This window comes from Globicephala melas, chromosome 15 (genome assembly GCF_963455315.2).
Source record: "Globicephala melas chromosome 15, mGloMel1.2, whole genome shotgun sequence".
Classification (NCBI taxonomy): domain Eukaryota; kingdom Metazoa; phylum Chordata; class Mammalia; order Artiodactyla; family Delphinidae; genus Globicephala; species Globicephala melas.
Genome location: NC_083328.1, coordinates 81,035,459 through 81,060,864, shown reverse-complemented (window position 1 = coordinate 81,060,864; position 25,406 = coordinate 81,035,459). Strand labels below are relative to the sequence as shown.

The 25,406-nt window shown below is 55.1% G+C and overlaps 1 protein-coding gene across 3 annotated transcripts in view; it reads right to left on the bottom strand.

The window, feature by feature from the left end:
• Positions 1 to 2,355: 2,355 nt before the first annotated feature.
• Positions 2,356 to 25,406, bottom strand: part of RBM38 (RNA binding motif protein 38) — a 36,629-nt gene continuing 13,578 nt past the window's right edge. The window contains exon 4 of one of the 3 annotated variants that reach the window (XM_060285042.1): positions 2,356 to 3,529. In XM_060285042.1, coding sequence (XP_060141025.1) covers positions 3,508 to 3,529 — 22 coding nt within the window. In that variant the 3' untranslated portion in view covers positions 2,356 to 3,507. Of the gene's footprint in view, positions 3,530 to 23,772; positions 25,123 to 25,406 lie in introns of those variants that run through there. The other 2 variants (XM_060285041.1, XM_060285043.1) reach the window with 2 other exon arrangements.

The following is a 25,406-nucleotide window of genomic DNA, read 5'->3' as shown; positions in this document are numbered from 1 at the left end:
TTAAACACTCAGATTAGAATGGGGAGTCACCTCCCCATCCTGTGTCCTGTGTCAGCACCTCACTGACTGTACAGAAGCCTCCTGGGGGGACCAGATGGTAGCATTGCCCCTATTTTGACAGAGAAGAAACTGGAGCCCCCAAAGAGTAATTTTTCCAAAGTCACCTGGCCAGTGAGTATCCAATTCAAGCTGAAATCCAGTCTCCGGACCCCCGTCCTGTGCTCTCAGCACCTTTGCATTCAGAGGCTGCCAGTGAAACTCCTACTTCTTGGCCCATAAGCCTCTGCAGGATGTGACCCCCGCCTTCCTTCCTGGCTTCCTCTCACTTCCTCACCCAGATTCAGAATCCTTTCCCACCTGCCCTAGCACCTGTCTTCCTCTCCCTACAGCTCTCCCAGAGATCTTCCAGGAAGGCCCCTCATCATTCAAGCCTCTGCTCACTGTCACCTCCTCCCACAAGCTGTTGTCACCTTCCCTCTCGGGCGTCCCCATCGCGCTCCTTCTCAACAATGGTACTTGCCATGATCAGACGTCACCCTGTCCTGTCCGCTCTACCTTCAGAATATACCTCGAATCCCAGCCACCTCCTCTCCTCTGCTGTCCTCATGGTCAAAACTACGTCCTCCTCCAAACTCAGCACCGTTGACATTTGGGGCCGGGCCCTTCCCTGTTGTGGAGCCGGCCGCCCCGGGCTGTGTGGCAGCTTCCCTGGCCTCTTCCCCCTAGATTCCAGGAGCAATTCCCTCCCCAGCTGTGACAACCGAAAATGCCTCCAGACATTGCCCGACGGCCCCCCAGTGGAAAACCGCTGCTCTAGACTATGGCAAAACCCGTCTCCCAGATCCTAGAAATGGATCTGGTCCACCCGCATGACGGCAGGGGTAGTGGCGGCGAGGGCCCGCCAGGAAGCCGGAGGAGGCCCCATCCCAGGCCTCGCGGCCTGAGCATCCCCCGCACACGCCCCCTGCCCCACAGGCTCCTGGGGTTCTTGGGAAGCCGCGTGGAAACCCCTCTGTAGAGCCGGAAGCAGCCTCAGGCCCAACCACGCCCAGCCGGGGAAGGCAGGCCGGGGTCTAATTATAGAAGGCAGGCTGTGAGAGGTCGTCTCTGGGAAGAGGAAGTGGCGCTCTGATTAACCCCCGGGTTGGTTCACCCCACATTGAGACAGTCCCCACGGGGAGAGGAAGTGTGGTGAAATGAATTCAGCCTCGGGGCCGGGGCAGCACGGACAAGCCAGGCAGCTCTGGCTCGTGGCCGCGGGGATGGCGGGGAACCGGCTCTGTGGCCCAGGGGCCAGGTCCGCCGAGGAAGCCTTCAACTCGCAGGACCCTGGTTTTAAAAGAAAAGGGTCTGGCGCTTCCCTGGTGGCGCAGTGGTTGAGAGTCCGCCTGCCGATGCAGGGACGCAGGTTCGTGCCCCGGTCTGGGAAGATCCCACATGCCGTGGAGCGGCTGGGCCCGTGAGCCATGGCCGCTGAGCCTGCGCGTCCGGAGCCTGTGCTCCGCAACGGGAGAGGCCGCAACAGTGAGAGGCCCGCGTACCGTAAAAAAAAAAAAAGAAAAAGAAAAAAAAAAAAAAGGAAAGAAAGGGGTCTGGAGCAGATTCAATCTTCAAAGTGGGTCTTCTGTTTCAGGGCATGGGCTCCCGAGTCAGGAGCTCTCTGAGCCTCAGTGCCTCCATCTGCAGAATGGGGTTGACGGGAACCGCGCCCTTCACAGAGCCTTTGGAGGATGTGCTGAGGTGGTCTGTGCTGCCGGCCAGCCAGGGCCTGGCACAGGACGGGGGCTCGGTTAGGTGTTCCACGTTGTCAGAACATCAACACGGTTAGTGGGCTCCAGTCAAAATGAAAATGCGGGCCCCTCGTGCAAAAGTTACTAAGAATTTCAAGACGGAGACAGCAGAGCATTAAGCCTGGCGTGGGGCCCTTCTGAGCCCTGTGTGGCTGCCAGGGCTGCAGATGCATGAGCTGGGGCAGATGCAGGGGTCGGGGAGGGGGTGGGGAACGGCTCCTTAAAAGGAGGGCACCTCAACGTGTATTTGATTGGAACACACAAAATCAGAGCTCTGCACGCTGTAGGAGACTGTTCACGAGCAAGCTGCTTAAACGGTGCACACAGAGCAATACGGAAAATTGACCATCACCATAAACATGTAGGTAGAAACCTGGGCATGAGGCTGCAGCTCTCGCTCCCACTGAGGTTGGCTGTGGGGGGAGGGTGATGGGGGTTACAGCAAAGCTGAGCTGTATCTGTAACATTTTATTTCTTTAAAAGAAAAAGGATTAGAGACAAATGTGACAAAATCTTCATGTCTCATTGTGTCATGTTTAATTCTGGGTAGTGGTAGTAGGGGCTTATTATTCTCTGAATATTTTCATTTTTAAAAGGTAGATTTCACCACTTTAAAAAGCTTGAAAGCATTGGGTGAGGAAAGAGCTGCCTTTGGCTGAGGTCCTGGGAGTAAGGTGTCTGGGAGACACACAAGTGTTGAGCACCTGCTACATGCCTGGTCCAGGAATGGGTTCTAGGGAAATAAAAATGAGCATTTTCCTTCCAGGAACCCAGAGGTCAACACGGGGGGCCGGCCTGTCCTGTGTGGGGACCCACATGAAGTGATCCCCAACCCCAGCATGGGGCTGCCACTTGGCTATTTTCGCAGGAAAGCAGGATCCGGGGCGTTTTTTCCCAGGATGCCAGGAGCCTTGCGGGAGCCAGCTGGCAGGCACCAAGGGCTGTGTGTTGGGGTAGCAGGGGCGGAGGGAAGGTGGAACAGAGGGACATCAATAGGCATGGTCATGGGTGCAGGGGAGCGCCCGGGGCTGCCCCAAACGCTGCTGAAACCATTAAATGAACAACAGGAGAGTCACAAATTGTCAGCAGCCTCTGCTGGTGAGCCTCAGGGTCTGCAGCCTTGGGCATGGAAGTACCTCAGCTGGAACTAGAGCCTGCTCTGGGGCATCAGCAGCCTCTTTGTCAGTAATGGGCAGAGGACTAGACACCAGCCCCCCCCGCCCCCGCAGCCCAGGGCTTTATCCCGAAGGGGCCTTGACTGGGGTCTCCTCGGGGTCAGGAGCACAGGCAGTTCCTCTGTCCCAGGGCTGCTCTCTGGTCATTTCTGTCTCCTTTGTTTGCTTTAACTTTTTAATTTTGAAATAATTTTAGACTTAGAGAAAAGGTGCAAAGATAGTCCCCACGTCCCCTTCACCTTGCTTCCCCTAATATTAATCTCTTACACAATAGTACAATGATCCAAACCAAGAAATTCACTTTGATGCAGCACCATTAACTAAACCGCGGACGTGATTCGCATTTTCCCCCAGTGTCCTTTCTCTGTCCCGTGTCCTGCATTGAATTTAGTCATCTCGTCTCCTGCAGGCCCAGGGATGGTCCTCGCTCTTTCCTTGTCCTTCCTGATCTTGCTGGATTTGCAGAGCATCAGGTGTTTTGTAGATCGTACTTCAATTTGGGTTTCTCTGATGTCCTCTCATGTTTTCAAATGAGACAAAATTCATGTTCCATAAAATGCAACCCTGTAAAGCGTACAATTATGTGGCTTTTCATATACATAGAGTTGTGCAACCGTCACCACGATCTAATTCCAGAACCTTCCCATCACCCCAGAAGGAAGCCCAGGGCCCCCATATCCCTTTTTGTCCACCGCACAGTACTTTCTCTTGTCCCCTCCCTCTTGCCCCGGCTCCATTTCTCTCCAGGACGCTGGTCCTGTTTCCTTTCGGTTTCTCTTTGTGTCTCTGCCTCTGAGTTGCTCTGTCTCTCTCTCACATTCGTTTCTATTTCTGTGTTTCTCTCCATCAGTCTCTCCCTGTCTGTCTCTCCATCTGACTCTCTCCCTCTATTTTCTCCCTTCTCTCCATCAGTCTCTCCCTGTCTCTCTCTCCATCTGACTCTCTCCTCTATTTTCTCCCTTCTCTCCATCAGCTTCTCCCTGTCTGTCTCTCCATCTGACTCTCTCCCTCTATCTTCTCCCTTCTCTCCATCAGCTTCTCCCTGTCTCTCTCTCCATCTGACTCTCTCCCTCTATCTTCTCCCTTCTCTCCATCAGTCTCTCCCTGTCTCTCTCTCCATCTGACTCTCTCCCTCTATCTTCTCCCTTCTCTCCATCAGTCTCTCCCTGTCTCTCTCTCCATCTGACTCTCTCCCTCTATCTTCTCCCTTCTCTCCATCAGTCTCTCCCTGTCTCTCTCTCCATCTGACTCTCTCCCTCTATCTTCTCCCTTCTCTCCATCAGTCTCTCCCTGTCTCTCTCTCCATCTGACTCTCTCCCTCTATCTTCTCCCTTCTCTCCATCAGTCTCTCCCTGTCTCTCTCTCCATCTGACTCTCTCCCTCTATCTTCTCCCTTCTCTCCATCAGTCTCTCCCTGTCTCTCTCTCCATCTGACTCTCTCCCTCTATCTTCTCCCTTCTCTCCATCAGTCTCTCCCTGTCTCTCTCTCCATCTGACTCTCTCCCTCTATCTTCTCCCTTCTCTCCATCAGTCTCTCCCTGTCTCTCTCTCCATCTGACCCTCTCCCTCTATCTTCTCCCTTCTCTCCATCAGTCTCTCCCTGTCTCTCTCTCCATCTGACTCTCTCCCTCTATCTTCTCCCTTCTCTCCATCAGTCTCTCCCTGTCTCTCTCTCCATCTGACTCTCTCCCTCTATCTTCTCCCTTCTCTCCATCAGTCTCTCCCTGTCTCTCTCTCCATCTGACTCTCTCCCTCTATCTTCTCCCTTCTCTCCATCAGTCTCTCCCTGTCTCTCTCTCCATCTGACTCTCTCCCTCTATCTTCTCCCTTCTCTCCATCAGTCTCTCCCTGTCTCTCTCTCCATCTGACTCTCTCCCTCTATCTTCTCCCTTCTCTCCATCAGTCTCTCCCTGTCTCTCTCTCCATCTGACTCTCTCCCTCTATCTTCTCCCTTCTCTCCATCAGTCTCTCCCTGTCTCTCTCTCCATCTGACTCTCTCCCTCTATCTTCTCCCTTCTCTCCATCAGTCTCTCCCTGTCTCTCTCTCCATCTGACTCTCTCCCTCTATCTTCTCCCTTCTCTCCATCAGTCTCTCCCTGTCTCTCTCTCCATCTGACTCTCTCCCTCTATCTTCTCCCTTCTCTCCATCAGTCTCTCCCTGTCTCTCTCTCCATCTGACTCTCTCCCTCTATCTTCTCCCTTCTCTCCATCAGTCTCTCCCTGTCTCTCTCTCCATCTGACTCTCTCCCTCTATCTTCTCCCTTCTCTCCATCAGTCTCTCCCTGTCTCTCTCTCCATCTGACTCTCTCCATCTTCTCCCTTCTCTCCATCAGTCTCTCCCTGTCTCTCTCTCCATCTGACTCTCTCCCTCTATCTTCTCCCTTCTCTCCATCAGTCTCTCCCTGTCTCTCTCTCCATCTGACTCTCTCCCTCTATCTTCTCCCTTCTCTCCATCAGTCTCTCCCTGTCTCTCTCTCCATCTGACTCTCTCCCTCTATCTTCTCCCTTCTCTCCATCAGTCTCTCCCTGTCTCTCTCTCCATCTGACTCTCTCCCTCTATCTTCTCCCTTCTCTCCATCAGTCTCTCCCTGTCTCTCTCTCCATCTGACTCTCTCCCTCTATCTTCTCCCTTCTCGTTCTGTTTTGCTCTATGTAGTGTGTGCATTTTTCTCCCTCTTTCATTCTAAAGGAGACACCGGCAAAACCCCAGAGGAATGATAAGGCATCCACAGAGCTCTGGAGACAGACGGGGTGAGGATAGCAAATATCTAAGGGCTGCAGCTAGACAGGGACCTCTCTGAGGAGGTGACGAAGCAGCCAGCCCTGGAAGAGCTGCTGGGAGAGGGCCAGGCAGGAGGGCAGCAGGAGCAAAGGCCCTGGGGCAGGACAGAACACCAGGGCCGAGCTAGGGAGAGGCAGGGGACAGAGACAGGGGCCTCCCTGTGCCCAGGCTCGCTTAGAGGGAGCCCTGAATTCCTCCCCAGGTCAGGCCCCCAGGATCTGGGGCAGGAGCCCCAGCCAGCCCGGGGCGAGGCTTGTGGAGGATAAGTCATGGCTGAACCTCTGAGAACTTTCCAGAACCAAGCCGCACACTCAGCCCTGGGGACCCTGAGCTGGGTACAACCCACCTCTTCCTTGAAAGGAACCTGCAGCAGAAAAGCACAACCCAGGCTCAGAAAGAGTCTGTGTGTTGATTTATTCCATTATTTATTCCAGAAACACTGATTAAGTGCCTGCTGTATACCAGGACCACAAACAGGCATGGGCAGCGCCCTGACCTCACGGGCTCAGAGTCTAGAAAGAGAAGCAGCCCACCTACTCACCCCGACCATGCTGGGGAGAAAGGCTAAAGCTCAGATGACCATTTATTCATCCAGCAGCTATGAGGGCCCACTGCATATGGTGGACAAACACAGATGACCCTCAAGGGGATGGCCCCTGTTCACAGCACAGCTTCTAGAGCAGAATGGCATGGATTCAAGTCCCAGCTCTGCCGGCTATTAGCTGAGCAGCCTTGGGCAAGTTGCTCACCCTCTCTGAGCCTCAGTCTCCTCCTCTGTAGAGTGGGCTGCTGTGAGAGCTACAGGCCAGAATGTCACATGCTGAGCCCCCCTACCCTCCCCGCCCCACCTCCGACATTCAGAGACAGGACACGAGCTCAGTTTGTCAGCCATAATTGTTCTTCCCAGCTGGTGGGAGGGCTGGCTGGTCAGGAGGATCCCAGGCTTGCTGGGGACCGGGGACCGGGCATCCTCCCCCAGGGGTGCAGTCTAGGCAGCAGGGGGAGGGAGCAGAATGTGCAGCAGCTGGATGGTGGCTTGTGTCCTTAAGTCACCGAGGGCAGCACCAGGCAGGCTGGCCAGGGCCCAATAGCCTGACCCAGCCTCATTTGTGATGCAAATGGCTGGCAGAGGCTTCGGGTCAGAGCACAGGGTCCCCAGCCAGGGCCCCAAGCTTTTATTCTGAGCAGAGCCGGGCGTGGGGGGGGGGGGCGGGGGGTTGGGGGGGAGGCAGAGTGGAGCCTCCCCAGATAGCCTCGGGGGACCTCTCTGGGTGGGGTAGGGGTGAGCAGGGACCCCAAGGCCAGGAAATGCATTCCTGGAGGCTGATTGGGGTGGAATGGGGTATAAGGGCTGGGCCACCCCCTGCTTGGCCGGTAGAGTGAGTGGGAATGCCTTCGGCTGGCAGGGCTCCGTCCTGCAGGACCCGGAGGTCCTCTTCGGGCTTTCTCCCGGGATCCTGCAGAAACCAGGGCCCCGCATGTCACACCCTGTCACTTCCAAGCTGGCCCCCACTGGATCTCCAGCCCCTCAGGGGTCCCTGGCAATGCTGTGGCCACACACACCTTCCCTCCTTCCCTGGCTCTTGGCCACACTTGGCTTTTTCACAGGCTGCTCCCTCTGCCTGGAATGTCTTTCCCTTCGTCAATGCCAGTCTTTTTTTCAATCTCTGGCCCTTACTCTGTACATGTAACTATATACTCTTTTTCTTAAAGACAGTGCCCCAAATTGTATAAACTTCAGGCCCCATGAAACCTGGGTCTGTCCCCAGTGGTAGGAAAACATCCCCTGACACCGTCCTTCCTGGTCCCCGAAGAGTTAAGTAGGTCACATCCCCTGTTAGGTCATTCATTCATTCAACAAATATTTACTGAGAAGCTACTGTGTATCAGGCACTTTTCTAGGCACCTCGGATAGAGCAGTGAACAAGGCAAACAAGAATGCCTGCCGTTATGGACTGACAGTCCACCAGGGGTACAGGTAATAGACAGATGAATAAGCAATAATAAGTGATACATAAAGTAAACGTAGGTTTGAGGCGTGATAAGAGCTACAGAGAAAAATGAACAGGCAAGAGAGAGGGAGCACGGTGAGTAGGGGGCTATGAGTTTGAATGCAACAAGGTAAGAATTGAGCCGTGTGGATACCTGGAAGATGAGTGGTCCAGGCAAAGGGAAGAGCATGTGCAAAGGCCCTGAGGCAGAGGAACACCTGGGAGGGCTTGGCACTTCACTGTAGTATTTATCAGACTGAAATTAAATAATTATTCCAATGATGACTTACGAATTTTTTGTCTTCCTCACTAGGACTTTGTATCTGGTAGTTGTTCAATAAGTACAATAAGGAGACAGAATGTATTTATTTCTTTGGAAGGAGGGGGTTGGTGCTGGTGGAGTTGTAATGAAGCCCCCACCCCAGGGCACTAGGTCGGCTCACAGGGCGGAGCTCTGCAGGCACCTGCAAGGCAGGGACCCGGGCCTGGCACCGGGCAGCCTTTTCCAGGGACGAGGGGGCAGCAGGCATGGTGAGGACAAAGCAGGAAAAGAAAAACAGGAAGACCCCACGATGATCTCCAAGCTTGGTTTGGGGCATATGTGATCCCTCTTCAGATGCCCCAGAAAGAACAGTGACCCCATTTCAGGGGTCAAGTTCTAGCCAGGCCACTGAGTTTGGGACATGAACTTTAAAAGCGTGGCCCTGAATAGTTACCTCCTCTGGTGTGACCTCCCGGCAATGCCGTGTGAGGGCTGAGAAGGAGCCTGCAGGTGAAATCCCGGCACACAGCAGGTGTGCACGCACCGGACAACGGCAGGTGCACCAGCCACTCTGCTCAAGGTGATTCGTTCTACCTCTGCCTGAATGAGCAAAAGGCTGGAAGCGACTTCCACCTCCATCCCAGGGGGCGGGCAGTAGAGCACGCCCACTCACACGTGGAATACTAGGCAGCCGACAACCAGGCGATAGCAAGCTCAGTGTGGGCTCAGCGGGGAATCTTCAAGATGTATTTAAGGGAAAGGAACAAGCGCCTCACAGAGCGGATGGCGCGTGCTGACTTGGAAACAGACACACAGAAGCATAAAATACAATGTGTTGAAACTGGAGGCCCTGGATGCCTGGAGGGAAGAGAACCGGGTGGGGGATGGGAGGGACTTTCCCATCCCACAAACCGCCCCCCTCGCCCCACAATTCCCAGTCGATACACTGGTGAATGGAAGCTGTGCAATTATCCTGAATAAAAATGCCACCGCTCTTAGGAGCAGGAACGTGACTACTGGCATCTGGAGGTGGGAGAAACTACCAGGCAGGGGGCAAAGGGGGTGGGGATGCTGGGCACACCCCCTGGGGCTGGACCTGTCTGTTCCCCTTTCTCACTAAGTCAACCACCCGAGGAACAATAGTGCTTCCCCTCCTCTTAGAGGAAGGGCGGGTGGAGACAGCCTGCAGGGCCAGGGCGGCAGGTGGAAACCTCAGTGAGGTGCCAAACGCTATTCTGAGAGGCCGGCGGAAGCAGGGGCGGAAGTCTGTGCTGGCGATGGTCTCTGGCTCCGTCACTGCACAGGCGGAGGTGCTGGGGGAGGGGAGGGGTGCCCCGGGGAGGGGAGGAAGATGTCACGGGGTGCTCCCACCCCCCCCGGAAGCTGCTAGTCCAAAGCCAAGCCAGTTTCTGTTTTATAGGACTTGGGGGTAGGTTAATGCATTTCATCCCCACCCAGTTCCCGCTACACTCTGCCAGCCTCAACCGCCTTCCCCCGACCACACTCTTGCCCTCCTGGCCTCCCCGCAGTTCCTCAACCTGGCCCAGCGCACCCGACCTCAGGACGTTTGCACAGGCTGTGACCGTCTCTGGAACGCTCTGCCGTCTTGCCCCCTTCCATGACTTCTCTCCAGTGACTTTTTTTTTTTTATAAATGTATTTATTTATTTATTTTTGGCTGTGTTGGGTCTTCGTTGCAGTGCGCGGGCTTCTCATTGTGGTGGCTTTTCTTGTTGCAGAGCACGGGCTCTAGGCGTGCAGGCTTCAGTAGTTGTGGCACATGGGCTCAGTAGTTGTGGCTTGCAGGCTCTAGAGCTCAGGCTCAGTAGTTGTGGCGCACGGGCTTAGTTGCTCTGCAGCATGTGGGATCTTCCCGGGCCAGGGCTCGAACCCATGTCCCTTGCAGTGGCAGGCAGATTCTTAACCACTGTGCCAACAGGGAAGCCCTCCAGTGACTTTTGCTGGACCCGCCTCTCACCTGGACTCTCCCGGTTCTTCTCCATTACCTCACCTGCTTGTTTCCTTCACAAATTTGTGAGGCAGTGATTTTTTTTTTTTTTTTTTTTTTTTTTTTTTTTTTTTGCTTATGCCCTTGTCAGGGCAGTAGCCACACCCACTTTTTTTTTTTTTTACTGTTGCACCTCCAGTGCCTAGCAGAGAGAATAAGCTTGGACATTTGTAGAAGGAACAAAATAAGAATGTTTGGGGCACAATGTGCTGTCACTTGGGGGAAAACATTCAGTGGTTCTGAGGCTAGTCAAAGGGAGAGCCAGAATCTAACCGACGTGGGGGATTTTAGAGCAGAAACTTAGACTGCCCTTCAAGATAAAGGAGGTTGATTTTGTGACGGGCTTGGCTAAGGTTAGGGACCAGCGGGAAGGAGACACATTTTCTTTCCAATGGAATAACCCAGAGGTTGGGGGCCAGGGGCCATGGACTCTGAGCATGAAACCAACATAGGCTGAGAAATAAAGAGAACTTGGATCCTTATACAGTGCTTGAGCTGCTGGATCCAGCCATTCCTGAAGTCAGAAATTCAGCTGCATAATCCAGTCATGTCCAGCTAACCGTTCTCCAGAAGGAGGGTGAATCATTCAGGATTCTTTTCTTTGCAAATGACAGAAAGCCCAAGTCAGGCTGCTGTGGTGGGTGGGATAACGCCCCTCCCTCCAAGACATTTGTGTCCTAATCCCGGGAAATTGTGACTATATGAAGTTTGAATATATTGTTACATGGCAAAAGGGACTTTGCAGGTGTGATTAAGGTTATAGATCTTAAAAGAGGGAGAGTAGGGCTTCCCTGGTGGCACAGTGGTTAAGAATCCACCTGCCAATGCAGGCGACACAGGTTCGAGCCCTGGTCTGGGAAGATCCCACATGCCGCGGAGCAACTAAGCCCGTGCGCCACAACTACTGAGCCTGTGCGCCTAGAGCCTGTGCTCTGCAACAAGGGAAGCCACCACAATGAGAAGCCCGCGCACCGCAAAGAAGAGTAACCCCCGCTCACCGCAACTAGAGAAAAACCTACGCCCGGCAACGAAGACCCAATGCAGCCAAACGTAAAAAAAAAAAAAAGAGGGAGCATATCCTGGGTTATCCAGGTGGGGTCAATCTAATCACATAAGTCATTAAAAGCAGAGAACTTTCTCTAGCAGGAGGCAGAGAGGAGCAGCAGAAGAGGAAGTTGGAGAGATTTGAACACTAGGAGGGACTTGACCCACCGTGGCTGAAGGGAGCCATGGGGAAAACACGAGAAGGATGTGGGCAGCCTCTAGAAGAAAAGACCTACCCCTGCTGTCAGCTAGCAGGAAATGAGGACCACAGTCACACAGCCACAAGGAACTGAATTCAGCCAGCAAACTGAATGAGGCTGGAAGAGGATTCTTCCCCAGAGCCCCCAGTAAGGATCACAGCTCTGCAGGCACCCTGACTTCTGCCACCCCAAGCTGAAGGCCAAGCTGGGTCATGCTGTATCTGGAGTTCTGACCCACAAAAGTAGGACATAATCATCTATTATGTGTTGTCTTAAGCCACTAAGTTTGTGACGATTTGATAGAAAACGAATACACTGGTTTAATGAAAAAAGAGAATTGACAGGCTCTCTCAGCCTGACTTCAGGAATGGCTGGATCCAGCAGTTTAAACACTGTCCTCGGGATTTAATTTCTCTGCTGCCTCCTAAGCTGGTTCATGCTCAGGCTCCATGGGTCACCCTGGCAGCTCCAGGCTCCCATCCCCCAGGTTAAATCCACAGGCAAGGGGGCCTGCCTCTCCCAGCTGTCCCATCATAAGTCTCGCTGACTCTCATTGCCTGTAGCTGGACCATGTGCCTACCCCCGAGTCAGTCACTGAGGCCAGTGGCATGCGACATTCTTTCTGGCCAGGTCTGGGTCACATGCCCATCTCAACGGGGTCAGGGGTGGAGCCACCTGAGCCTCGGGGACAGATGTAGGGAACGGCTGGTTCCCAGGGGGACACTCGGGCACAGTTAGAGGGCAGAGCGCCACAGAAGCCGCCACACAAGGGGGCTTGAGCTCGCACAGAGAATTTGCCTGTTTTACTTTCTGGAGATGAGCACCACGCAGGGTGGCCTGGGCCGAGGAACCCCAAGCCGCCCCAGCGAATGTGACTCAGAACCTCTGGACAACTCCCACCCCCAGGGCCCGGTTTCCAAACTCACAGGCTAAACAACAGGGAAGCCTTGCGTTCCTCAGAACCATGCTCAACTGGGACACAGAGTAAACAAACCGATATTTATACCATGGCCCCGTGGGGTGGCCACTTGGCTCTGAGGCAAATATGGTCAAAACTGAATCATGCAGCCCTCAGAAGAGACCGAGCCTATCCCCAGAGGAGCCCACGGGAGGCGTCCACCTCCCACACTCCCGCGGGCATCCCTGATCCTTCCCAGAAGACTTGGGTGGGGAGGGAGGTGTACGGCTGCTCACTTCTGCTAATCCTTCACACCCAGACCAGGCGATCCCTCCTTTCCCCGGGCCTGGACTCTGCTGGCCCTTCCCAGGTCAGGTCCTGGCTGGGTCCAGAGCCCACAGGCAGGGTACCCACGCCCCCATGCATCCTCTCCTGAAGATGCACTCCCCACTGCCTCAGATGGCCTCTCCTCAACTCAGAAGATCATTTAATTTATTTAGCATTCACATGGCCAGCACGTATTAGAAGCCCCCTTCTACGTGCCCGGCGTTGGGCGCAGAGGCTGCGTACCAGCATGGATGTCTCTGGCCTGCTCCTGCCCCTCCCAGCTTACAGTCCAGGATGGGAGACAGATATTAAATGAGCAAATAAAATGCACTGAGAAGTACCAACCCTGATAAGTTCTCCAGAGGAGGCAGGCAAGCAGAGTGCAGAGTGGGAAGATGGCAAGGAGTCGGCCAAGGATGGGCACTGCGTGAACATCTGCGGGAAGGGCACAGGCAGCAGGAACAGCTCGTGCAAAGGTCCTGTGATCACCAGCTAATTTCCTCCCCAGCTCCTGCTGATTCCGTAACGATCTTAGTTACCTGTTTCCTTGTCTATTGCCCGCTTCTCCCAGTAAACTGAAAGCCCTGTGAGGGCGGGGATTTGTCTGCGTTATTCCCTGCTGTCTCCGCAGGGCCTAGAAGAGAGTCTGTGCACGGCAGGCGCTAATGCAAGTTAGCAGAGTTCACGGAAGGCAGAAACGACAAGGGGGCTGTGAGCTACCAAGGTCAGTGGACAAGCACATTGAAAAATAGGGAGGTCTCATTTAAAAATATTTATGACTGTCACTGCCTTGCTACAGAGAAATCTGGAGAAACAAACACAAATGTTATCTGGGATTGGAGGGAATATTCCTTTGTACGTTACTGAACTCTGTAGCCATCCAGTGTTTTACTCTGAGATTGTACTTCTTTTCACTCTTCTTGTTTTTTATAATCACAGAAGCAATACATGAATGTGGTACCACATTCAAACAAAGATACGTATAGAGTAGAAAGTAAAATCCATTCGCCAGACAGCACCCCTCAGCCCGCCCTGAAGTCCATGAATGCCCCTTTCATCAGAGCCCCTGCCCCCCAGGTTATACCTGATGCCCCCCCGTCCACCCTCAGACCATAGAGGTGGAGGCCCAGGGTCAGGCGAGTGGGGGTGCAGGCCTCAGAGAGGTCTGGGTCTCCTCCCCAGATTGGTTAAGCCCAGAACCTCCCCTCCCCTTGTGTCCTAGAGACACAGCCCAGCACAGGGACGACTCCCTACTTGGGCTGGGCCTGGCCCTGGTCGCAGCCTTTGCCCCACGGCTCCAGCCAAGCCGATACCCTGGGTACAAACATCAAGAAGGACTGGGTGCCCATCGCATGCATCATTCAAAATAGAAGTGATATTCAACGATAAAGAAGTGTGGGGAGGGCCCAGAGTTCTGCCTTTTCCCGCGGTGACGTCCATTGCTCTTTTGGAATATGCTTTCATTGTCTTTTCTCATTGTTTCAGAGCCACTGCCTTGCTGGTTTCCTAAGACCTGCCTGGTGAGGTGTGCCTGGTATGGGACAGGCCACCCCCGCCCCCCAGCCCCTGCAAGCACGGACGTACTTTCTATCTCTATGGATTTGCCCATCCTAGACATTTCATATGAATGGAGTCATACAAGATGCGGTCTTCTGTGACTGTCTTCTGCCAGTTGTCATCCTGTTTTCAAGGTTCACCTGAGTTGTAGCATGTATCCGAATTTCATATGTAGAAAACAAACTTGTGGTTACCAAGGGGGAAAGCGGGGGAGGAATAAACTGGGAGATGGGATTGACATGTACACCCTACTAGATATAAAATAGGTAATAAGAACTCACTGGATAGCATAGGGAGCTCTACTCAGTACCGTGTAATGACCTATATGGGAATAGAATCTAAAAAAAAGAATAGATAGATGTATACGTATAACTGATTCACTTCGCTGTACACCTGAAACTACCACAACATTGTAAATCAAACATTCTCCAATAAAAATTAATTAAAAAAAAAAGAATTTCATTCCCTTTTCATCGGTTCCCTTTATGACCAAGTAATATTCTTTGGATGGGATACCATACTTTGTTTATCCATTTTTCAATGGTGGACACTGAGGTGGTTTCCACTTTGGGGCTACTGTGACTAGGGCTGCTAGAACATCCATGGACAAGGTTTTGCGTGGGCGTATGTCTTTCTTTGTCTTGGTATATACCCAGGCGGGCAATGTCTGGGTCATATGGTAACTCCACATTGAATCATTTGAAAACTGCCAGCCTGTCCTCCGTTCACATTCCCGCCACAGGGTGAGAGTTCCAACCCCTCCCACCCCCCCAACATGGGCTCTTTCCTGGCCTTTCCTTCTAGCCATCCTAGGGGCTGTGAACTGGCATCTCACTGTTTGGCTTTGATTGCATTTAGCGTTGTCCTTTCAAACCAGTCTAAGTTATAATAAAAGCCCACGCTATACTCATGGAGGGTCTTAGAGCCACATGAAGGAAAGAGATGGGCTCCCGTCTCTCCCGCTCTAACCAGCTGTACTCCAAGGGGATTCACAAAAAAATATTTTTTAAAGTGAACTATCAAAACCCTAAAAAGGAAACAAATTTGAATTCTTTCTCCAGCTACGGAAGGCAGAGTCCTTTTTGACCTCTGAAGAAACGAGAGACAAAAACAAAGGAAAAACGGACAGGGGGAAACATATAAAAAATTGAAAGGTACTAAACACAGTGGTTCTTAGGCCAAGCTTCACTTTAGAACCATCTAGATGCTCTTTAAAAAATACCCATGCCCAGGCCCTCCTCCCAGAGACTGGGCTTCAGCTGGTCCCGGTGGGGCCCATGCAGTATTGTTTTGGGAAGCCCTGTGGAGGCAGGTTCTGCGGTGCAGCCAGGACTGGGGTCAGGGTCGGGGGGGGTGCTGCAAGGACCCTCCCCCTGTTCACAGCAGACTGTTTGTGTATTGGGTGGGTTATATCCGTCCAGCTGAGGTTAGAGCCAGTGAGCGAAGGGTGCTATCAGCATTGGCAGCAATCCAGCGAGATCCCAAGATCCTCAGAACTGGAGGGGGAAATGCCAAATCTCCCCAGGAACTGACCCGTTTTCTCAGGACCGAGCAGGACAGAAGCACTGACTGTAACAAAGGGCTGGCACTCCTCGAGCTCCTCCCTGAAACCTGGCCCTCACTGCTTTTTCCACTGGTGTCCTAGGAGGCACTGATGAGAAAACTGAGGATCAGAGAGGGTGAGTGACTCACCCAGGGTCACACAGCTTGTAAGGAAAGAAACTCAAATTCAAACTCAAGCCTGTCTGATTCCAAACCCTTGCACTGGACCCTTGTGCTGACTTTGCTGGAGTGGGGATGGGGGGTAGCAGTCTATCTAACCTACCATTCATCCTTCCATCCACCCTTCATCCGTCACTCCATCCATCCATCCCTTCATCCATGTCTCTCCATCTCTCTACCCCTCCACCCAGCCCTCCATCCATCAGTCCTTCCTTCCTTCTCTCTCTCCATCCCTCCTTCTCTCACTCTCTCTCTCTGTCCATACTTTCTTCCATTCATTCATTCATCCCTCCCTCCCTCCATCCATCCATCAAGGCTTAACCACATGAATGTCCTCTAGTTAGACATCGAGGTGGATGTCATCAGATACATATGTGTATCTGATGTGGCCCCTGCTTTCTCCCCGCCCTTGTCTCTCTCCCATGGCTCCTAGCTGGCAAACTAAAATGCCCACCAGAGCTTGGTGAGAGGCACAATAAGGACTGGTGGGGACTGTGGAAAAGGGGGAAAGCACGTGTTTAATCATTGCTATGCGGGACTGTGGGCCCAGTGTTGCCAGTGTTGCTCTCTCCTTTCCACAGTGCTCCGTGAACATCTCTCCATGTCATAAATGTACTTCTTCACGGCTGCACCGTATTTCATGTTGCCATTCCCTCCAGAGGAGAAGCCGGCAGCAGGCTGGGGGGGCGGGCTTTGGTGTCAGACCCTCTGGGGTTTGGGCCCCAGCTCTGCCAGCTCCCTAACTACTTTGAGCCTCAGTTTCTGCATCTGCAAAATGGGGACAGTGTACATGCATCTTGCACAGGGTTGCTGGGAGCTGACACAGCTGAGTGGCGGGCACAGGGCCTGGCAGAAGCTAGGTGCTCAGGAAGTGCAGGATTCTCTGTCCTTCCTTCCCCACGAGGAGGAACACGGCAGTCCCACACCCCCTGTGACCTTGGAGACTCATGAAACCACAGCTCCAGACTCCGGATTATGGCCTTTTTCACAAGTCCTTCCCTCATCCTGGGCCCAAGGGAGCCAAGCAGACTCCTGCGATGCTCGCCTCTCCCTGGGTCAGGAGAGCTCGTGTACGCCAATGGGACAGAGCCCAGGTCCACACCGCACAGGGGTGGGCAGTCCCGGGCGTGCTGAGCACTGGTGGGCGGGGATGGTGGGAGGCCTCGGGTCAGGCAGGAGTGGGGTTGTCGGGAGAACGCAGCCCAGAGGACCCGGTCAGCCCCAAGTAGGAAGAGGGGGGAGCAAGAGGCCGCCCAGCCTCATTCCAATGACGCTCTGAGGCCAGGTCCAGGCTCTTGTCCCAGATGATGGCGACAGAAAGAGAGACCACTGCCCCAAAAGAAAAATCAGAGAGAACACGGATCGGGGGCAGGGTAGAGGCCAGAGCTTCGACAAGAAGGTCTGGGAAGGCATCTAGCAGGTGGGGAGCGGGGATGACATCTGAGCTGAGACTTGGTGACTTTTGGACCCAGGCTGAGGGACAGAAAGGACCTGGCACAGGACACCTGGCGGGAGAGTGGCTCTTGAGAAAGGCATGTGAGAGGTGGCTGGGCCAGTTGAGCCATGGCAAGGAACTGAGGTTTTCTTCCAGGCCAGTGGGGAGCCACAGGGGCTCCTATGCCAGGGAACAGCACGCTCTGAGTTACCTTTTTAGAAGATCGAGTGGGTCCCCATAGGCAAGAGGCGGGTGGAGGCAAGGACAGCTGTGGACCCCACCCAGCTCTGGCTCATCAGAGACATGCAGAAGAGCAACACAGGCAAGCCAGCGGGCACCCCACCCTGTTAGTATTCGGGGTACGTGACACAGATGTAACGTCAACCAAGTGCCAAACTTCATTCTCCAACTTTTCTTGCTCAGTTGTAAATCGTACAGAACCGTGTTAAGAAAAAAGTAAAGCTCTCCTGTAGTCCTAGTACCATTAACATCTCGTCTATTTCCTTCCTCCCGTTTTTATACACATGTGTAGATTATTTTAATAAATTTCCTTTATTTTGGAATTTTTCCCCAACAGTTCTAATGTTATAATTTATTTTTAAAAAGACTTTAATTTCTCTAAAAATATCCCTATCACGGGGCCAAGAAGCCAGCAGGAGGCACCAGGAACTCTTGGGTTGCCTTTAGTGCACCAAGTTCAGCTGTCTGGTGGGCTGGGCTTCAGGGGGTGGGGTTGCCCCATCCTTGATCTCCAGGCTGCTGGGCACCCCGATGTGTACACAAGGCTTGGGGTGAGCAGACAGGGCTGATAAGCAAGGCCGTGCACTTATCAGCCCCAGCAGGAGGCCCAGGAGGTATCTGGAGGGCCAGGTGCCCACCCCACACCATGCCCTGTGCAGACACCCAGCCCCAGGGCACGCTGGACAGCTACCCCTGCTACTCTCGCTGTATCTGGATGGTCCCCAAACCTAGGGGGAGTCTGGTTCAGAGTTTACATCTCTGGGGACAAGCACAAGTGTGACTCAGCAGTCAGGGCAGGGACATGCTGGGGGGGGGCGGTGACAAAGGAGAGGAGAATGGGGCGGGGATGGGGAGGCCAGAGCCCAGCCCTCTGGGAAGGGCAGCATGTGCCCTCCTGATTCAGGATTCTTGTGTACAAATCCTGGCTCAGCCACACCAGCTCTCTAGCCTTGGGCAAGCAGCTGAATCTCCCCAGCCTTGGTTTTCCCATCTGTGAGCTGGGCACAGTCAACCTCCCACGGGTTGCTGGGAGGGTTCAGAGAAAGAACAGACATAGGAAGTATTTAATGAATGTCAGTTTTCATGAGTTCTGGGACTCTGAGGACAGCCTTAGTTCCAGAGCTGAGGGTAACACAAGGTGGGAGCTGCCTCATTTGACTGGAAACATGGGGTCCTTCATCCACAGGCGGGACTCTGAGAGGCAGCCGGCGGCTTTCGCAGGAATTAGGGTGGTTTTCTCACCTCCACCCTCCACTGCTTGCTCAGCTTTCCCACTGGCATGGGGGTTGGGGGCTCCAGGAGCTGGGCGCCCACCCCACAGGGGGCTATCACTGAGCACTTTGCCTAAGTCACCCCCTTTCATCCCAGTGGTGGCCCAGGGAGGGCGACTGTGGGGATTACCCCATGTGCAGGTGATGTAACCACGACCCAGTTATTGCCCAGAGACAGAGCCAGAGGTGCCCAAACATCCGGCCCTTGGCACTGCACCATGTTGGCCCGATGGGGTCTGCTTGCCTGGAGGCGGCGTGCAGGGCGGAGGGGAGGGGCGGGAGCCCAGGCCAAGATGTTCCACTTCAAGCTCCCGGAGGCCACAGAGCCAACAACACAGGCTTTGGAGTCAGACAGACAAACCCAAGCCTGGACCAGCTACGTTCAGCCACGTAGCCCCTCTGAGCCCCAGTCTTTCCCTCTGTAAAATGGGACTATTAGCCCACTCCTTGTGGGAGGGTTCTGACCAGGAGGAGAAGAGCCAGTACACCGGAAAACATCACGCGGTTCTCCCCTGGCAGCAGCAGACCCAGCACCCCACTCGAGGACCCTAAATGTGAAAGCACCTCAGGCTGCAAGTCCTGCCTGCGCAAGGGTGACATGCCCCGTGATGACTGTTCACCAGACCTGAACACACCATGAGGGAGAAGCTTCAGCTGCCATCTCAGAACTGCCCCTGGGGAGCCAGGTGACCTCAGGCAAATTCTGTGAGCACTCTGAGCCCCCATTTCTCCATGTGGGAAATGGGCATAATGATGACAGACCCAGCTCACCTCGCTGGTGTGAAGGTCGAAAGAGAGACTGAGTCAGTAACAGTCTCCACAAAGCCCCTTTGAATGAGACATTAGTATCCTGCACTCACAGCTAAGTGCTGCGAGAGTCTGAGACAGAAACTGCATGATGGACATTCCCACCTTCCTCCTTAGTAACCAAAGTCTTTCTATACTCCAGCTATATGCTCAGCTAAACCCCTGCATTACCCCCCCACCAACAGTTAGGTGTGGCCATGTGCCTAAGTTCTGGCCAGTGAAATGGAAGAGGAATACGCAATTTCTGAGAAGTCTCCTTGGAAATTCCCAGCTTGAGGTATTCCTTCACTTTCCTCCTGCTTCCTTCTGCTACCTGGAACTCAGACGCGATGGCTGGAGTTCTGGCAGCCATCTTGTTCTATGAGATGGTCTTGAGAAAGTAAACCATGCACTAAAATAGTGCCATGGGAAGTTAGAAGGAACCTGATTCTGATGACTGGAGCTCTCATTTAAACACTGGACCTTCTGCTTCAGACTTCTTTTACATGAGAAAAAAAAAACTTGTAACTTGCTAAAAACCAGTTATTTTGATTTTTTTTAATTGTATGTCACTCAGCCTAATTTTTTAAGTAATGCAGCCCCTTTGAGATTGTATATATCCAGAGTCTTGATTGCAAGGAACAGAAAAAAAAAATTAAATAGGCTTAAGTGAAAAAGGAAATTTATTAGCTCTTGTAATGGAAAAGTCCAGTGTCTAACTCAGGCATAGCTGGATCAAGGGGCCCCAAAGATGTCACTAAGACCCTATCTTCACTCCTCAGCTCTACTTTCCCTAGTTCTGGCTTCCTTCTCAGACAGTCCCTCCATGAGCACAAATAGTCCCACCTCTCAACCCCACCCCCCCACACACCCTACCCCTCACCCCAGCAGCTCCAGGCTTATCTGCTCCCAGATTGGCTTCCCCAGCAGAAAGACAGCTTCCTTCCCCCAGGAGTGCCAGCAGAAATCCAGGAGGACTGACTCACTGACCCACACTGGGTCATATGCCTATCCCTGAACCAATCACTGGGGCCACTCTCACTACACTGTCTGCTGGGGACGCAGCGGAGAAGGGACAGAGCCCCGGCCTCAGAGGACGGTCATGGCCCCATTCCCAGCGAGGCTCAGGGAGGTGAAGGCCTGGCCAAGCTCACCCTGCTGGCCTGGGGGGGACCAGGGCCGCGGGTCACCCTTCAGCTCCACGGCAGAGCACCTCCCACCGCCACTCCTCAGGGGCCTGGGCAGTGGTGGCCCCACTCCCGTGTCTCAGTTTCCCTATCTGTGCAAGGGGGCCACTCTGAGCGTTCCCCTCGTGGGTAACCAACCGTCCGTGAAAAGCGCTTGCACAGCGCCTGAGCCGAGTCTGCACCGCGGACGCTGTCAGCAGTGCTCACCATCATCATGTATAATCATAGTCACCACATCCCCCGCGGGCACAGACCTCGGCCCTGCCGCCCTCAGCTCGCCCCTGCTCTGCACTCAGTGCCCTGACCCTGCAAGCTCTGTCCCTCCTGGGTTTGCCACCGTCCAGAGCCCTCAATCCCGGGCTCCAGGAGGATGTTTTTGAGTCCTCGAGGTCTGTCCCAGAGGCTGCCACTGGCAGATAGTGACAGGAAACGGGCTGGCCACAAGTGGCCCTCCCGATAACCCTGGCAGCACCTGCAACTCTCTCCATGGCCCCACGGCCCTTATCAGCTGCAGCAATGTCTCCTCTGAGCTGGGAGCCCCATGTTGACCTCCCTGACCCCTTGCCAGTGTTTGCAAACTCAGACCCAGCCGGAGGGAGATGGGCAGGTGGCAGGGGCAGGCAGGGAGGGGCATCAGCGGTTCCAGGTAAGAAAAGGGGACCCTGCCTGGCAGGATCCCACCTGACTTGACCCCGGGAACCCTGACCCTTCCCTGGACAGAGGCTGGAGGTCTGGACTACAGAAAGGGGGAATTTGCAAATCTCAGAATCAAAGGGATCGGAAAAGGCCCAAGGAGATCCCACAGGGACGCTAGGACAGAGAAGGTGGCTCCCGGTCACCCCCAGCCACCTCCCGAATCGGGGTGGCCCATCTCACTTCACAGCCAAGGGCTGACCATGTGGAGTTGTCACTGGACTCGGGGGTCAGACCCAGCTGCCCAGCTCCGTGCAGGTGCTGTGCTCCCCATGCGTCTCCTCCGCCCCATTCCCTGCAGCAACTCTGACCTCTGCCCGCCCCCCTTTCCCTGGCCCCAGCCTCAGATCTGCCCAGCACACTCCAGCTGGGATGGATGGTCCCAGAACTCCCGCTGGTGTCCTCCACCAGAATCAAGTTCTGAGTGCTGGCAGGCCTCAGCTTCGCTGCTGTGCCTGGCACAGCACTAGGTGTGGGGGACACAAGGCAGACAGCCCCTGCCCCCCTGGCATCGGTGTTCTAAAGGGGGTGGGACAGAGACAGGTGAGGACGCAGATGAAGGGAGACACAGTTCAGCTGCCTGGACCGAGACTGGGGTCGGAGAAGGCCGCTGGGACAAAGACACTTCCGTGTTGAGAGCTGAAGGAGGCCGGCAGGTAAAAGCTGGAGGATTCAACAGCAGGTGCAAAGGTCCTGTGGTGGGTGAGCTGTGCCCAGTGTGGGCAGGGGCCTCACAGACCACAGTGGCAGCTTTGGCTTTTTCCTCAAGGATGATGGGGAGCCGCAGAGGGGAGCTGGAGGAGCCGTGACCCTCTGGCTGCATGTTCAACAGGACCCTCTACCTGCACGTGGAGCGTGGACTGAAGAAGGATGGGGCAGAAGCCGTGAAGGGGCCGCTGCAAGGGTCCAGGAGAGAGGGGGTGGCCCTGGACTGGGGCTGGAAACAGGGGAGGGGGCAAGGAGGGGAGGAGGGGGGCAGATGTGAGACAGGCTTAGCAGGAGTCGGCTGTGAGGGTGAGGGAGGGGTTCACAGTGATCGGAGGGAGCCCGGCTCACCCGCTGTGCGTGGTAGGTGAACGTGGGAGGCGGGACAGATGCACATGTTGCGTTGGGAGGCCGAGCTCCGCTCTGCAGGATTGGGGCGGTGGCGCGGGGAGGACAAGCCTGGCGTCTGGAGAGCGACCATCCCAAAGGAGGCCAAGCCGCAACCTCCGAGCTCTGCCCACACTGGCCTCCCACCAGGAGCGCCCACCCCACTCCCCCAGGTCACCAGGAGCCCCCGATGGCCCCTCGCCCCTGTGCAGCCCCCCTCCCCCGTGGCATCGACCACGCTGTGCTGCGCCGGCCAGGCCGTGTCTGTGCATTGCTAACCCCGCTCCCCAGGCTGCGTTCGCAGCACATCCGTCCACCGGGTCTCTGCTGCCGCCCCATCCCCACCACCCCGAAGCTCACCTCCCACTGACTTTCCCCTCACTGTGCCTCTCCAGCCACACTGGCCTCCTTGTCCCAGGGCCTTTGCACCTGCTGTTCCTCCTGCCTAGAACCCACTCATTCTCCGTCACCCCCGGTGATACGTCCTGACCAGTATATGAAATTGCCCCATCTGCCTTCGCTGCATCTCCCCCACTAGTCTGCATGCTTGCTGTGTGCCCCCAGTACGTTATAAACCCAGTGGGCAGGACTGTGTTTTATGACTATCCCCAGTGCTTTGCATGTGACCTGGCACACGCCACTTCTTAGAATGAATGAATGAGGGAGAAAGTGAGGCAATGAGTGAATGAACCTCCTCTCCAGCCTTCACACCCCCTCCAAGAGGCCCCCGTGATTCCCTCAGTGCTGAGTCGGGGCTCCAGCTGGATGGTGGGAGAGGCTGGGACCAGCCCGGGATGGAGCCCCTCTCCCGCACACCCAGACGTCCCTTCCTGACTTGCGCCGCGCCCGGCTGCCAGCAACCTGAGGGCAGGGGGCCTGGACACCTGCTCCTATGCCTTCTCAGCAGCTCCTGCCCGGGTTCTGCCAGCAGTGCCCTGCCTTCTCCAAGGAGCCGCCCAGCCTCTGCCCCCAGGGCCCTGCTCTGAGCACATCAGAGACTGAGCCCGGTGTCTATGGGGCTCAGAGGCGCCCACTTCGAGGGAAAAACTACAGACCCACTTTTTCTTTAAAGAAAACAAGTTTTATTTTTATAATCAGAACATTCTAATAAAAATATTATTAGAATCTGAGCTACTTTGCTTTCTGGGCCTTGACTCTGCCCTGGCGTGCAGGGAAGCGCCTGCCCGTGTGCAGCAGCCCCGAGGCCTCCCACTTCCCTGAGGTAGGTCTGCAGGAGCGGCCCGCATGCCCCAACCCCCTCGGGCCTGTCCCCTCATCTCACTCTCCCCTCCCCCTCCAGGAGCCCCATCGTGGGCTGTGGGAACTGTCACCTCCCCCGTCCCCGAACCCCCAAGGCAAGCAGATGTGTCTCAGCTCAATCCCGCAGCTGCTTGGGCTGGTACAAACACAGCAGGCGACACCGCGGGGGGCACTCTGAGCCTCCACCCTGCCAGCCAGGGCGCTGCGGTCCAGCCCCTCGGCCCGCAGCCCCGTCATGGCCGCAGGGAGGGGGACAAGCTTAAGACAACTTACTGTCTGGAGACGCCCACCCTCTGAGGGGCTTGGGCACCTGGGCCAGCAGACACCTTATCACAGAAATACTATCACTGGCTCCTCGGGTGTAGAGCCATCGACAAAAGCGAGTCTTTCAAAGTCAAAAACAGGTTTTGGATTCTTGGTGGTGAGAGTCTCTGCTGAAAAAATAGACTGAAATTCTGAATCATCTTAGTAGCAAAACAATGATGATAAGAAAAAAAAGTCGCAGTGCTTCGACGTAAAGGATCACGGCCAGCTGCCCCGTCGCTGGTCACTGGTGGCCCTGCCGCACCTGGGTGTCTGGGGGCCGGGGGGAGGGGGAGCGCCCCGGGGCCAGCATTTAGAAAATGGGAATTCAGGGGGCCGGTGATCCCCCCCGTGCACGGTTCACAGCTGTGCAGACAGAGCAACAACAGTCCACACACGTCGCGATCCTGGGCTTCCCTGGAGCAAGGCCTCTCTGAGCGGGACAAAGTCTCTGCTCACCCCAGAGGGCCGCTGGGGTCTGTGGAGGGTCTAGAAGGCCCCACAGGATGCTGGGGGGACCGCCCATGGGCTCCAGGGGTGCGGGAGGATGGGGACAGTGCGTGCGCGACATTCAGGCTGATCTTCAAATGGCTCTCGGTCACTCTTTTCTCTCAAAGTCCTCCCTCAAGGCGCGACGGTCCTGGGTGTAAAGAGAAGTGGTCTCTGGGCCACCCGGGTTGCAGGCGGGGTCCCGCAGGGTCTCCCGAGGCACAGGTGCGGTGTGCACCCCTGGGCTCAGCTGGCACTCGCCCAGCGCGTGGTGATGGTGCCGCAGTTGCAGGGGCAGAAACGGCCCTCACTGCATCCTGTCGGGCTGCAGCTGCTGAGGCTGGTACTGCACGAAGGCAGTGCCCGCGGGGGCCGCGGCTGAGAGGGCCTGGGGCACGGTGGCCGGGTAGCCATAGCTCACGAAGCTGGCGGCTGTGGCGGGCGAGGCGGCATATGGGTACTGGTCGTAGGTGGCCGGTGGGTACTGGGCGTAGGCCGGGCTGGCCGGTGTGTACTCAATGTAGGGCGAGGACAGTGACGGGACTGGGGCCGCCGGGATCACCACGCTGGGCTGGACGATGGCTTGTGGGTAGATGTAGTGGGGGGTCAGCCTGTGGGGCCAAGCAGAGAGGGTCAGGGTCAGGGTCGGGCGACAGAGCGGGGCAACACAGCTGGCTCGGGTGGAGTGGAGGTGCCGGAAGAGCCGGGTGATGCCGTGTCCCCCCTCCAGCATCTCTACTTCCTCATCTGTAAAATGGGTGCAATTACAACAATAATGGTGCTCCTACCACAGGGCCTTTGCACTGGCCATGCCCACAACCTGCACAGCACTTTCCCCAGAGACCCACAGGGCTCCCACCTCCCTTTTTCAAGTCTGCACTCAAATGTCTCCTCC